We start from the raw sequence: 12,358 nt of genomic DNA on the forward strand, positions 1-12,358 counted from the left end.
TCTATCACATGTATTTCTTCTTTTCCTCTAGACTTCTATATACACACAGCTGATCTCTCTGCGGGTAGAGGGAGACTTATACTGACCCTCTTTAACTTCTCTCTGATTCAATGATGGCAATGAAAAATGAAACTTAGTATCATCTTTAGAGGAGAAAATACCAAATGATATCAATTTGTATATGTCTCATGTTAGGTCCTAGAGAAGCAGATGCTGAGACTGAGTTTTTAATGCAAAATGTTGGTAAGGGATCAACACCAGTAAGTAGAAGGGATGAAAGCAGATTGAGTAGAAGGAGGAGTGAAAGTGCATCAAAGGCCAAACAGATAATCAGAGAACTTGGTGAGGAGCTCTGGAGCAAGGATTGTCTACAACACTGTTGCACTACAGGCTGAAATAGATGAGATCTTTTTACCGGGGTCACCAGACTATGGTCAGCCTGCTACATGTTTTTATATGGTCTGTGAGCTAAGACTATTTTTTTTTACATTTTTAAATAGTTAAGAAAGGCAAAAGAATATTTTCTGACATGAAAATTATATGAAATTCAAATTTAAATGTGCATAAATACAGTTTTATTGGTACATAGCCATGCTCATCCATTATGTATTATCCTTGGCTGTTTATGAGCGACAATAGCAAAATCGAGTAATTTGTGGCAGTCTCTACTGCTCATGTACCTTAAAACACTTGCTGTTTGCTTTTTAATGGAAAACATTTGCAAATTCCTCCTTAATTCTCCTGCTTTACTGGGTCACAGGTAAGGGTAACTCTTGGAAGAATCAGCCCTCTGCTACCGAGTCAAACCCTGAAAAAGCTGACAACCAGAAACTGTTTTCAGATACCACTCCAGAGCTGGACAGCCAGCCCTTCTTTTAAAAGGTTATGCTGCCATAACCTGTCTACTATAATGCTAATTTCCACAGATCACATACTAAATGCCAGCTATTCCAACTAGCTTTTGACAAATACACTATTGTCAAATAAAATCTGTTTTGCAGTTATTCCAACATATGACGTGATCAGAGATTTTAATGTAATAGAAAAACAAAATTTTTATTCAAGATGTCTTTCATCAAAGAATTTGGACCCTATTGGCAATGGCTAGCATTCTAAAGACTTAAAAATCTGCTTTTCAATTATATTATTTTGAAAGAGATTTATTGAATAAGTGCAGAAGTTGTTATAAAAATATGTGAACATACTCATCTTCAACAAATGTTTAATTATTACACATAAGAGTGCTATAAGACTTGTCAAATATCAAGTATTGTACTGTTTTTATTGAAGAACTGGCCTTGCACATTTTCCGGAGTTCCAAAAAATGTCTAATTGCTTCAGAGTTTTCCCTCCCTGATTATTATCTCCTCTTGTTCCCTTAGTTACTTTCATGGGTTCCATTTCAAAGCTTTTTCCTATAATAGATTGTGCTTTTGTCATTATTTTCTCTGAGAAATCAGATTTGGCTCTCCCATTTTTACCCCTAATTAAAATTTTTGGTCTAATTGCAGTATATTTCATTAGTTCTTACAGAACACATGAGCATGAAAGAGGGTTTTCACTATTGGTTTAATGTTGAATAATATGCAGGCATCTAATAAGCACTGTCCATGTTAAGACTACTTTGTCAAAGTTCTCATTAGCCCATTTGCACACTGGCCAAGAAGACTGCATCAAATTCCAAGGAAGAGTTTGGATTGCAGGTCCCAAGATCTAAAAAGTTAATTCTAAAAGTTAATTTTCATTGTATTAAAAACAACCAAGAATGACAAGATAATTAGGTTATTTCAATGTAAGTCTGTCAAAGACGGAGGTAAGAAGTATTGAAAGGATTAAAAAATTATCTGATAACTAAAACAATAAAGTCGTATTATTTGTCTTTTGAAATTGGCACTTTTAATTCAACAATATAATGTAGAAATTTGAGAAGAAATGGTTTGCAATTGTGTTTACTTTACAATTGGCCAGTGTTTCTCACTGTTCCTCATTCTCAATCTGTATTTTCTTCTCTTCAGAAGTAATTTTTACATAAACTTCATGTACAATTAAGCGCAGAGAGTAGCTTTATCGCGTAAAGAACATGCTCCCTGCTAGAAGAGAATCAGCCAAGTCAAATAACAGAAAAAATTTACAACGTTAATGAGATTAACAATGACCCAGTTTTCAGATTACACATATTCTATTTGTTGATTCACCTGATACTATTTTTTTCATTTAATGGCAATGTATTAAGTGCCATGTGCATGTTTGAGAGAAGAGCTTTTCAAGAAAGAAAAACTACTGCAATTTCCTGAGGTAGGACTATGAGTATCCTAGGGAAAGCAAAGGGACATTGTGGATGGAACTCAGTAAGTGATGGAACACACAGTAGGACATTGAATAGGACATGAGAATGATTCGTGAAAGAGTCAATGAATTAATTCATGCACAGCTATAGGTGATTGTAAGGATTGTTAAAGACTGCTAAGGGTTAAGATCTGACTTAATTTACAAACTAATAAGTGAGCCTGCCTCAGTTTCAGAGGTGTTGAGAGAAGCAATGAGACTTCTGCGTAAGAGAAAATGGACTTTATTCCTCACAGAAAGGCAGGCAGTATGCACTTCATGTTCATACCTGTGTCTTATGCTTCCTAAGTCCCACAGAAGCAATATCAAGTGGCCCAGATGGATACTACAAGCACAGTAGCACAGTAGCTACAGATGAGAAATCCTGAACCTAGAAAACTTCTTTCTTAGAGTTCTCCAGAGAAACAGAACCAATAGGATATATACACACATATATGTGTGTATATATCCTATTGGTTCATATATACATAATTTTACAGATATGGTTTTTACATGTATATTATGATTTTATATATTTATGATTTTTACATATATTTATGATTATATGTGTATAAATATAATCTGTTTATATATATATATGTACAGAGAAGAGAGAGAGGATTTATTATAATCATGTAGGATTTATTGTGAACATAGAGACTAAGAAGGTTCACAATCTGCTGTCAACAAGCTGGAGACCTAGGAAAGCTCGTGTTGTAGATCAGACTGAGTCCAAAGACCTGAAAACCAGATGACAGACAGTCATACGCTGAGAGCAGAAGACTGATGTCCCAGCTCATAAATTAGGCAAATAGCAAATTCTTCCTTCCTCCACCTTTCTGTTCTATTCAGGCCCTCAACAGATTCAATGATGCCCACCCACATTGAGGAGGGTAGTCTGCTTTACTCAGTCAGCCTATTCAAATGCTAATCTCATCTCAGAAATAAGGTTTAGCCAATATCTGAGCACCCCATGGTCTAACAAAATTGAAACATAAAGTTAACCATCAAAACTTCCTATCATATGAGGGGGCAGCTAGCAAACTGTGCCAACTTTTACCCTGAAAGGAAACAGTATCTTTTATTGTCCTGTTTCGAAACAAATTATTTCCTCTGCCCTAGAGAAAGACACTATCTCTATCATCCAAGGATGTTTATTATGCAAACAAGAGATCCATGGACAACTGTTTCACAAAAAGGATTTTAGCATTTACTGTGGGTAAAATGAATAGCCATTGCAAGCATTTTCTTTAAAAAAAGAGTGACATGGTGTGATTTTCATTTTAGAAGATTTACTCTGGCTACTGTGTTAAGAATATACCCACGAGAATCAATGGTAAAAGCTGTGAGATCGATAAGGGCAAAAGGTGATAGCCCATCGACCAGATGGTAAAAGCAGCAATAGTAAGAAGTACTTTGATTGTGTGTATAGTTTGAAATTAGATCCCACAGGATTTCTTGATGGATTGGTCATGAGGTATAAGAAAAATAATGGAGCAAAATTTGAAGTTCCTACTAGACAAGATTGGGAGGGTTTTAGGTGAAGAGGATTTGCAAGGGAGTGAAATAATTTCAGTTTAAGTCACATAGAGTTTGAGATGTGTATTAGATATCCAAATGAGATATTAGGTAGAGAGATGAACATGTTAATCTGGAATTTGGAAAAGAGATCTAGAAAAGAGATTAACCCCAAAGAGGGTCCCATGTTTTTCCAGTGTAGATCTGGAGAGAACATTTTGTTTTTGACAGAACATAGTTAGCATGCTTCCTGAGATCCTAGAGGATTAGAAAGAAATCTCTTGAAAAACGTATTCACTCATTGTAATATGCAATGATCCTCACCTTATACTCGACTGGGTAACAAGTTAGTTGTTGATGTATAGCTGACTACATGCATTATTGTCTAAATTGGGCACATTGACAATCAAAAGGAATTACATTATTATGGCAAGAAAACAGGGGTAAACTGGGATTTTTCCAGGCAACCATTTTAAGTATAGTCACATAAATTATTTATGTACCCCTATTTTCTCTTCTAATGAGTCAACAATAGCAAGCTAAGATAACCTCCCTCAGCCTTGGTTTTACAATTCATAATATATGCACACTTCCTAGAGTAGCCATGATGATAAAACCTGAAATTTATTAAATAACTTTGAGGATACTAAAACTCTCTGTATTTGGATTTATATTTGTGTATGTGTTTTTGTATCTAGACTGCATAATTTATTATTTTTATTATTTAAGTTGTAAATACTAAAAGGACAGTAATTTGTCTTAGCACTGATACTCTGTAATATTTAGTCATTCATTTTTAGATTACTGACAATTTCCTATCACTTTTCTTCTAAATTCTTCAATGTGATCAGGCATAACTTTATCATTGAAATGAAAACTAACTGAAATTTTTTTATGACTTGCAGTGTCTGAAACCTGGCAGTTATTTTTTTTTTGGAAAAAACATAGAAATGAAAATATCAGGAAGAAAGAAAAAAGAAGGAATATGAAATAGAACAAAAAAAGTCTTAAGAGAATGTTGATCTATTGCTCAGTATACAATTTACTAATTTTTCATGAGATATTTGAGAAACACGTTTATTCATTGTTAGGTGTTCAATGCCACAAATGTGAGCAATGTTAGACATTTTCAAATGGAAAAGATATAATTTTGGCTCCAGATAATGATCCAGGGTATAATTTTTCCACAAGTTTCTTGAAGAGGACAATATGTTTCATGACGAAAGGGTTCCATTGTCAAGTAAATTTGAAAAACCTTAATTAAGCAAATGTAAGAAGGTTAAAATTTATTTGTTATTTTTGTTTGACTTTCTCCTATATGATTTCTCAAAAACTTTAATGTTTAATGTATATTGTTAATTTCCAGAGGGAAATGAAATACAGGTCATTTTTCAAACTGAGTTAACTACAGAACACATTTTAAAGAATTCTCATTAAATGACTTGCAGTGCCCTTAGGAGTTCTCATTGTGGGCATACAAATCATTTGCCCAGACTTTGAAACTATGGCTGGGTGGAGGAAACCTGGATCATTTAAATTCTGTTTTCTTGATATAGAGAAAGTTTAACTCCTTCAACTTCTTATTCTAAGTTATGAAAATACTCAGTTTTATTCTACCTTACCTTTAAATTGTGACTAAAAATATCCAATCACAATCTATAAAAGCATCCAATCACAACCTATATTTATTTCCATGACACCCAAACATTAGGAATAGTACTCAACATATTGGCTATATGTGTCAGCTTCTAAATAAAGCAAGAATATATATTTTGTTTTGCAAAGCTTGCAAGTCATCATAGGTCTAAATCTCAGAATATGAAATGCCCAAATAAAGAAGCTCTTCAGAGGGATTATTTATTTATGTCTTAGATTTTTATTGCTTGGCATTTTCCTATTTTCTTATGCTCTCTCTTATCCTGGAAGAAAGCAAAAGCATGACTAGGTGAGATTATGTGTTAGCACTCTACAAAATCTCTGGCCTTGTTTTGCAAAATGTCTTCAGTATTGAAAGAGGAAAGGCACATTTTTCACTGGTAATTATTTAGTAAATAAAGTATTCTCTCTCTGGTACAGACTCTATGATGCTAAAATTGCTCTGTTTGGGCAATGAATCAAAATATACAGGGGTGCTAAAATATTAATATTTTGGCCATTCCAAGATTATTTTCTTCATGAAGGAGTCTAGCATGCCACAGAGAGTTCTGCTTCTTGGGCCACAAGACTGTCCGTTAGTCCTCAAACCCTCAGTACCATGGGCTGCAAGAATGGATCAAGTTCTGATGAGGTAAAGTTTTTTGCAAACATGGCTTTTCACAAGAAATTGAAATTGTTAGTTACTCTGTAGATATGTTCAAATCTTCTCTGCTGCCACTTTGGCGTAACTGCTCTTCCTGCCTCTGAATTTCCTCCCCTCAAAGCCAATATACTGCTAAGTTATAAGCAAAGACGTGACCATGTAAACCTACCCCTTAGCTCTGGTGCCTTCTCATTACCTACAGTGCAATTATATATCAAGGCTCGGCTTATATTAATAACTTTAGACAGCTTTTGGTTTTTTTTTTTTGTATTAGTAGATACAATTGACTTCAACTTAGAAGTGAAATGTGGTGACTAGGTTAATGAAAAGAAATTCCAGTCCCCATGTCTAAGGTAAGTCATCTTTTTCTCCATGAGAAATTGTGTAGGTCAGGGAGCATGTAATATGGTAATCTTCCTATGATGCATGTCTTGTTGTCATGCTTCATTTCTGGTTTGTAGATTCTCTTTCAACATGATTTGGTTCAGTTTATTCAGGAGTTATATTCAGTACATTTATTGAAGTATGTTCAGATACACAGGAATGCATCTGAAATCTTCAGTAGAAGGTGAAGCAAGAAGACATTCAGTAAGTTTAGACATGCAAATTGGAGACCATTACACACACGCTGAGGTTTCCTTTCCATTGCCTGGAGTGCGCTGTAAGATTGTCCCAATCAGAACTTCCTCAGAAGACACTGAAAAGTTTAACGTTTTCTGAGTTCTGGTGGTCAACAGTAGTCATATCTAAAAGCTGTTGCTTTAATCAACTGGCTTTTTTTTTTTTTTTTTTTTTTTTTTTGCAAACACCTCTCTCTCCAAACCTAGCTGAATAGCAGCTTCTGTAAAGCTTCATCTTTCTCTCTGAAAATTATTTTTTTTGCTCTTTAAAAAGGGGCCATTGTTTGTGGCATCCCTTTTCTTCCAAATAACAGTCTCATAATAGTGCAGTGGTATCATCATCACAAGCAGTAGTGAGGTGCTGCTGTAAAAGTTGCTGCTAAGTTTTAATCATTTCTTTACATTTCTGAATTTCTAATTTTTTTTCAGCTTGCTGTTCATAGTCTTGTTTTGAGATTAAATCTTCATCATTAAATTTTCTAAGTGTACCTTTGAAACGTGGCTACCAAGTTTTTCTCCATGACTTTTCAAAATTCCCCACTGTTTTCTGATGCTGTTTGTAGGCTGTTCTCTCATAGTTTCACAGGAAAGGTCCCAGATACTCTCTGCTCATTTCCCCAGCATCTTCACCATCTGAGATGACAGTTCCTGTACTACCATCTTCTTTTTCTCTAGATTTCTTTTGAGGAGAAAGAAGAAAAAACACATCCTTTTCCATCTGATGAAGAAACTTCTTCATTATCAGTATTTTCCATTAGGAATTGTTTGTGACAATACTCATAATCATTCAAGATAATTTTATACATTTCATCTAATTCCTGACTTCTGTCTTACCAGTTTTCCAGAGGCCTCTTTTTCCATCAGCTCTCCCCACATTATTTAAAATGTCTAAAGCTATTTTTAATTCTTTTTTGTTCATAAAAAGTTGATGTAGACTTTCCTTCAGTTTGTTATATTCACACTCTTTTCATATCATATCATGATAATGCGGAATAGCTCAACTTACAATAATATTTTGTAATTTCTGTACCTCATCCTTCTCATTTTTCAATAGCTGATTCAAATTCCTGTTCTTGCATTGTAACTGTCTCTTTCCTGAAGCTCAATCATTTCCCTCTTGGAGGTTTCCAGTTTCTTAAGTTTCATGTAGCAGTTCTGTAGATGATCCATGTCACCTCCCAGTTTCAGGTTCTGTGTTTCCTGAGCTACAGGGTTCTTCTACTGAAGTAGTAGTAGCTCATTCATATAATTTAAAAGAACTGCTATATTTAATTCTCTCTACCTTTGGATCCTTCACATAATTGTGGAAAGCCAAACGTAGTCAATTCTTGATCAAGATATAAATACTCTGTCAAATATTATCATTTATGCAGAAGGCACCAACAAAAATGTGCACATTTTTAAATAAAACTATTGAGGAACATGACACTTGCTGTAAGTATAAACTTGATGGTGATATCTTTGCTTCTGAGCTGTACTTAGAGATAGTTTTGCTTTGTGAAGACAGACCTGGGTTTGTAACAGCCATCCAGTCTCTCATGGCTATCTCTATAGCCAGGATTTCTGAGGAACTAGTTCAGCAGTGAAACATGTAGTCCAGCTGTTGTCAATCTTTTATGCGGGCATCTCTTCTTATGTTTCCCCTGAGGATTAAGTAAGATAATACATAAAATATTTAGCACACTGCTTGGTTTATGGAACACAAGTCATTAATATTCGCTATCATCATCATCATCATCAGCTAGACACTGATCAGCTAGACACAGGACTGTTTAGTATAAATGACAGGATATTAAAACCTCCACAGCCATCAGAAGTGGCAGTGAGTTGCTGCTGGGTGTCCTAGCCCACCTCCTGCAGCATTGAAGGGTCAGGGAAAGTGGAATGGAATGTAAGACCTTGCGCTGGTGGCCCCTCCTTCCAGGCTTTTATTTATTTTAGAAAACTATTACTCCAAACCCAGCTCAGAGGTTTTTTATTTTTATTTTGTTTGTTTGTTTGTTTTGACAGTCACCCAAGGCTGGAGTGCAGTGGCGTGAACTTGGCTCACTGCAACCTCCGCCTCTCAGGTTCAACCAATTCTCCTGCCTCAGCCTCCCAAGTTGCTGGGATTACAGGTGTGTGCCACCATGGCCAGCTAATTTTTGTATTTTTAGTAGAGACGAGGTTTCACCATATTGGCCAGGCTGGTCTTGAACTCCTGACGTCAGGTGATCCGCCTGCATTGGCCTCATAAAGTGCTAGGATTACAGGCGTGAGCCACCGAGCCCGGCTGCTCTGAGGTTTTTATATTCTTTGATTTATCATTCATGCAACCAAAACTTTTCAGTTCATATTATTTATATTTACATCTTTATTCAATGAATGTTCATTGAACATCTCTTTTGTGCGTGGCACTTTTTAAGACACTGAGGATATATTGAGGAACAAAGGACACCTAAAGGAAGATAAAATCCTCTGGCTTCATAGAGTTTAGCTTGTATTGGTGTAGAAAAAAAGTAAAACATATAAGCGAAATACATAATGTGTTAGAAAGTAAATACTGCAGATTAAATGTGAGAAATGAGATTGGAGCGCACAGTGAAGTGTTTAAAGTTTGGTTTAATTTTATACTGGGTGGATTAGGATAAGTGTCCTGAGATGGTAGCATTTCAGCAAAGTTTGTGGGACAGGTGGAGGTGGGACACGTGGGGAAAGCTGTATGGTTTTTTAGAGGAAAGACCAGTGCAAAGGACTTGGGGTGGGAAAAGGCCTCAAATATTTGGGTAACAACTAGAAAATTAGTGTTGCTACATCAGGATGAACAAGGAGAGTGATAAGAAAAAAAATAAGACTCAAGAAGTAAAGAGGACCCAGATGACATAGTGCCCTCTAGGTGATTAAAGCACTACGGGCTTTTACTCTAAATGAGATAGTACGATACATCCAATGAGATGATAAAACCATAGAGTGTTTGAGCAGCAGTGAGGACTGTTTTTCTCCATGTATTTATTTTTCCTGCTATTTTGGTTCCACTAATACTTTGGGTGGGCATTAACAACAGTAGTATGTTTCTCAAGATTAGGTCCCTTGAAGAGGATATTCATTTCTTTACACATGGTAGGGATTCCATAAAGCATTTATTCTGTGACTATCAGTCAACACATTTTCATTAAGGGCAATTTCACATATTTAAATATTCAATTACCAAAAATTATGGAGTAACATTCTAATTAGATGCCTAAAAATCAATTGAATGAGAACAAATTGTTTGAAGCATTCTATTTAATGCATTTTATCTGCAGCACTTTTTCCCCAGATATCATACTCTGTTAGGATTAATCATACAACGATCCCAAAGCAGTTTGCACTCTATGAAGTACTTTTAAAATAGTTTGTTGTAAAAATTACATTATTATCTGTTATAAATTATTCTAACTTCACAAATATGCCCAAAACACATTATCTAATATTTTGACCTGTAAACATAAAATTGCCATTTTAGAAGGAGGAGTGTTTACAATTAAACTAATTTATTTTTTCACATATCCTATTAATTAATTAATTAATTTATTATTTTAAGTTCCAGAATACATGTGCAGAATGTGCAGGTTTGTTACACACGTATACATGTGTCATGGTGGTTTGCTGCACCTATCAACCCGTCATCTAGGTTTTAAGCCCCGCATGCAATAGGTATTTGTCCCAATGTTCTCCCACCCCTTAACCCCCAATCCCTGTGTTTTTCCCTTCCCTGTGTCCATGTAATTCTCCTTGTTCAACTCCCATTTATGAGTGAGAACATGTGGTGTTTGGTTTTCTGTTCCTGTGTTTGCTGAGAATGATGGCTTCCAGCTTCATCCATGTCTCTACAAAGGGCATGATCTCATTCTTTTCTTTGGCTGCATAGTATTCCATGGTGTATATGTGCCATATATTCTTTATCCACACAATCATTGATAGCCATTTGGGTTGGTTCCAAGTCTTTGCTATTGTGACTAGTGCAGCAATAAACAGACATGTGCATATATCTTTGTAGCAGAATGATTTATAATCCTTTGGGTATATATCTAGTAATGGGATTGTTGGGTCAAATGTTACTTCTGGTTCTAGATCCTTGAGGAATTGCCACACTGTCTTTCACAGTGGTTGAACTAATTCACACTCCCACCAACAGTGTAAAAGTGTTCCTATTTCTCTACAGCCTCTCTAGCATCTATTGTTTCCTGAATATTTAATAATCACCATTCTGACTTGCATGAGATGGCACCTCATTGTGATTTTGATTCGCATTTCTCTAATGACCAGTGATATTGAGCTTCTTTTTCACGTGTTTGTTGGTCACATAAATGTCTTCTATTGAGAAGTGTCTGTTCATATCCTTTGCCCACTTTTTGATGGGGATGTTTGTTTTTTTCTTGTAAATTTGTTTAAGTTCCTTGTAGATTCTGGATATTAGACCTTTGTCAGATGGGTAGATTGCAAACATTTTCTCGCATTCTGTAGGTTGTCTGTTCACTCTGATGCTAGTTTATTTTGCTGTGCAGAAGTTCTTTAGTTTAATTAGATCCCATTTGTCAATTTTGGCTTTTGTTGCAATTGCTTTTGGTGTTTTAATCATGAAGTCTTTGCCCATGCCTATGTCCTGAATGGTATTGCCTAGGTTTTCTTCTAGGGTTTTTATGGTTTGGGATTTTACATTTAAGCATTTAACCCATCTTGGGTTAATTTTTGTATAAGGTGTAAGGAAGGGGTCCAGTTTCTGTTACCTGCATATGGCCAGCCTGTTTTCCCAGCACCATTTATTAAATAAGTCATCCTTTCCCCATTGCTTCTTTTTGTCAGGATTGTCGAAGATCAGATGGTTGTAGATGTGTGGTGTTACTTCTGAGGTCTCTGTTCTGTTCCATTGGACTCTATATCTGTTTTGGTACCAGTACATGCTGTTTTGGTTGTTGTAGCCTTGTAGTACATTTTGAAGTCAGGTAGAGTGATGCCTCCAGCTTTGTTCTTTTTGCTTAGGATTGTCTTGGCTATATGGGCTCTTTTTTAGTTCCATATGAAATTTAAAGTAGTTTTTTTTTCTAATTCTGTGAAGAAAGTCAATGGTAGCTTGGTGGGAATAGCATTGAATCTATAAATTACTTTGGGCAGTATGGCCATTTTCATGATATTGGCTCTTCCTATCCATGAGCATAAATTGTTTTTCCATTTGTTTGTGTCTTATTTCCTTGAGCAGTGGTTTGTAGTTCTCCTTGAAGACATACTTCACATCCCTTGTAAGTTGTATTCCTAGGTATTTTGTTGTCTTTGTAGCACTTGTGAATGGGAGTTCATTCATGATTTGGCTCTCTGTTATTGGTGTATAGGAATGCTTGAGGTTTTTGCACATTGATTTTGTATCCTGAGACTTTCCTGAAGTTGCTTATCAGTTTCAGTAGTCTCGGGGCTGAGATAATGGGATTTTCTAAATATACAACCACGTCATCTGCAAACATAAACAATTTGACTTCCCCCTTCCTATTTGAATACGCTTTATTTCTTTCTCTTGCCTGATTGTCCTGGCCAGAACTTCCAGTACTATGAAGAGGAGTGGTGACAGAGGGCATCCTTATCT

At 35.6% G+C, this 12,358-nt stretch overlaps 1 protein-coding gene across 1 annotated transcript; it reads right to left on the reverse strand.

Moving 5' to 3' along the window:
• Positions 1 to 6,490: 6,490 nt before the first annotated feature.
• LOC129471334 (afadin- and alpha-actinin-binding protein) lies at positions 6,491 to 8,302 on the reverse strand. Its single transcript, XM_055259804.2, is given in 13 exon segments — positions 6,491 to 6,693; positions 6,696 to 6,755; positions 6,758 to 6,787; positions 6,790 to 6,928; positions 6,931 to 7,014; positions 7,016 to 7,239; positions 7,242 to 7,363; positions 7,365 to 7,501; positions 7,503 to 7,576; positions 7,579 to 7,848; positions 7,851 to 8,042; positions 8,045 to 8,104; positions 8,107 to 8,302. Coding segments are annotated over 13 exon segments (1,791 nt in total).
• Between the last annotated feature and the right edge of the window lie 4,056 nt (positions 8,303 to 12,358).

Source organism: Symphalangus syndactylus, chromosome 21 (assembly GCF_028878055.3).
Source record: "Symphalangus syndactylus isolate Jambi chromosome 21, NHGRI_mSymSyn1-v2.1_pri, whole genome shotgun sequence".
In the NCBI taxonomy this organism is placed as follows: Eukaryota; Metazoa; Chordata; class Mammalia; order Primates; family Hylobatidae; genus Symphalangus; species Symphalangus syndactylus.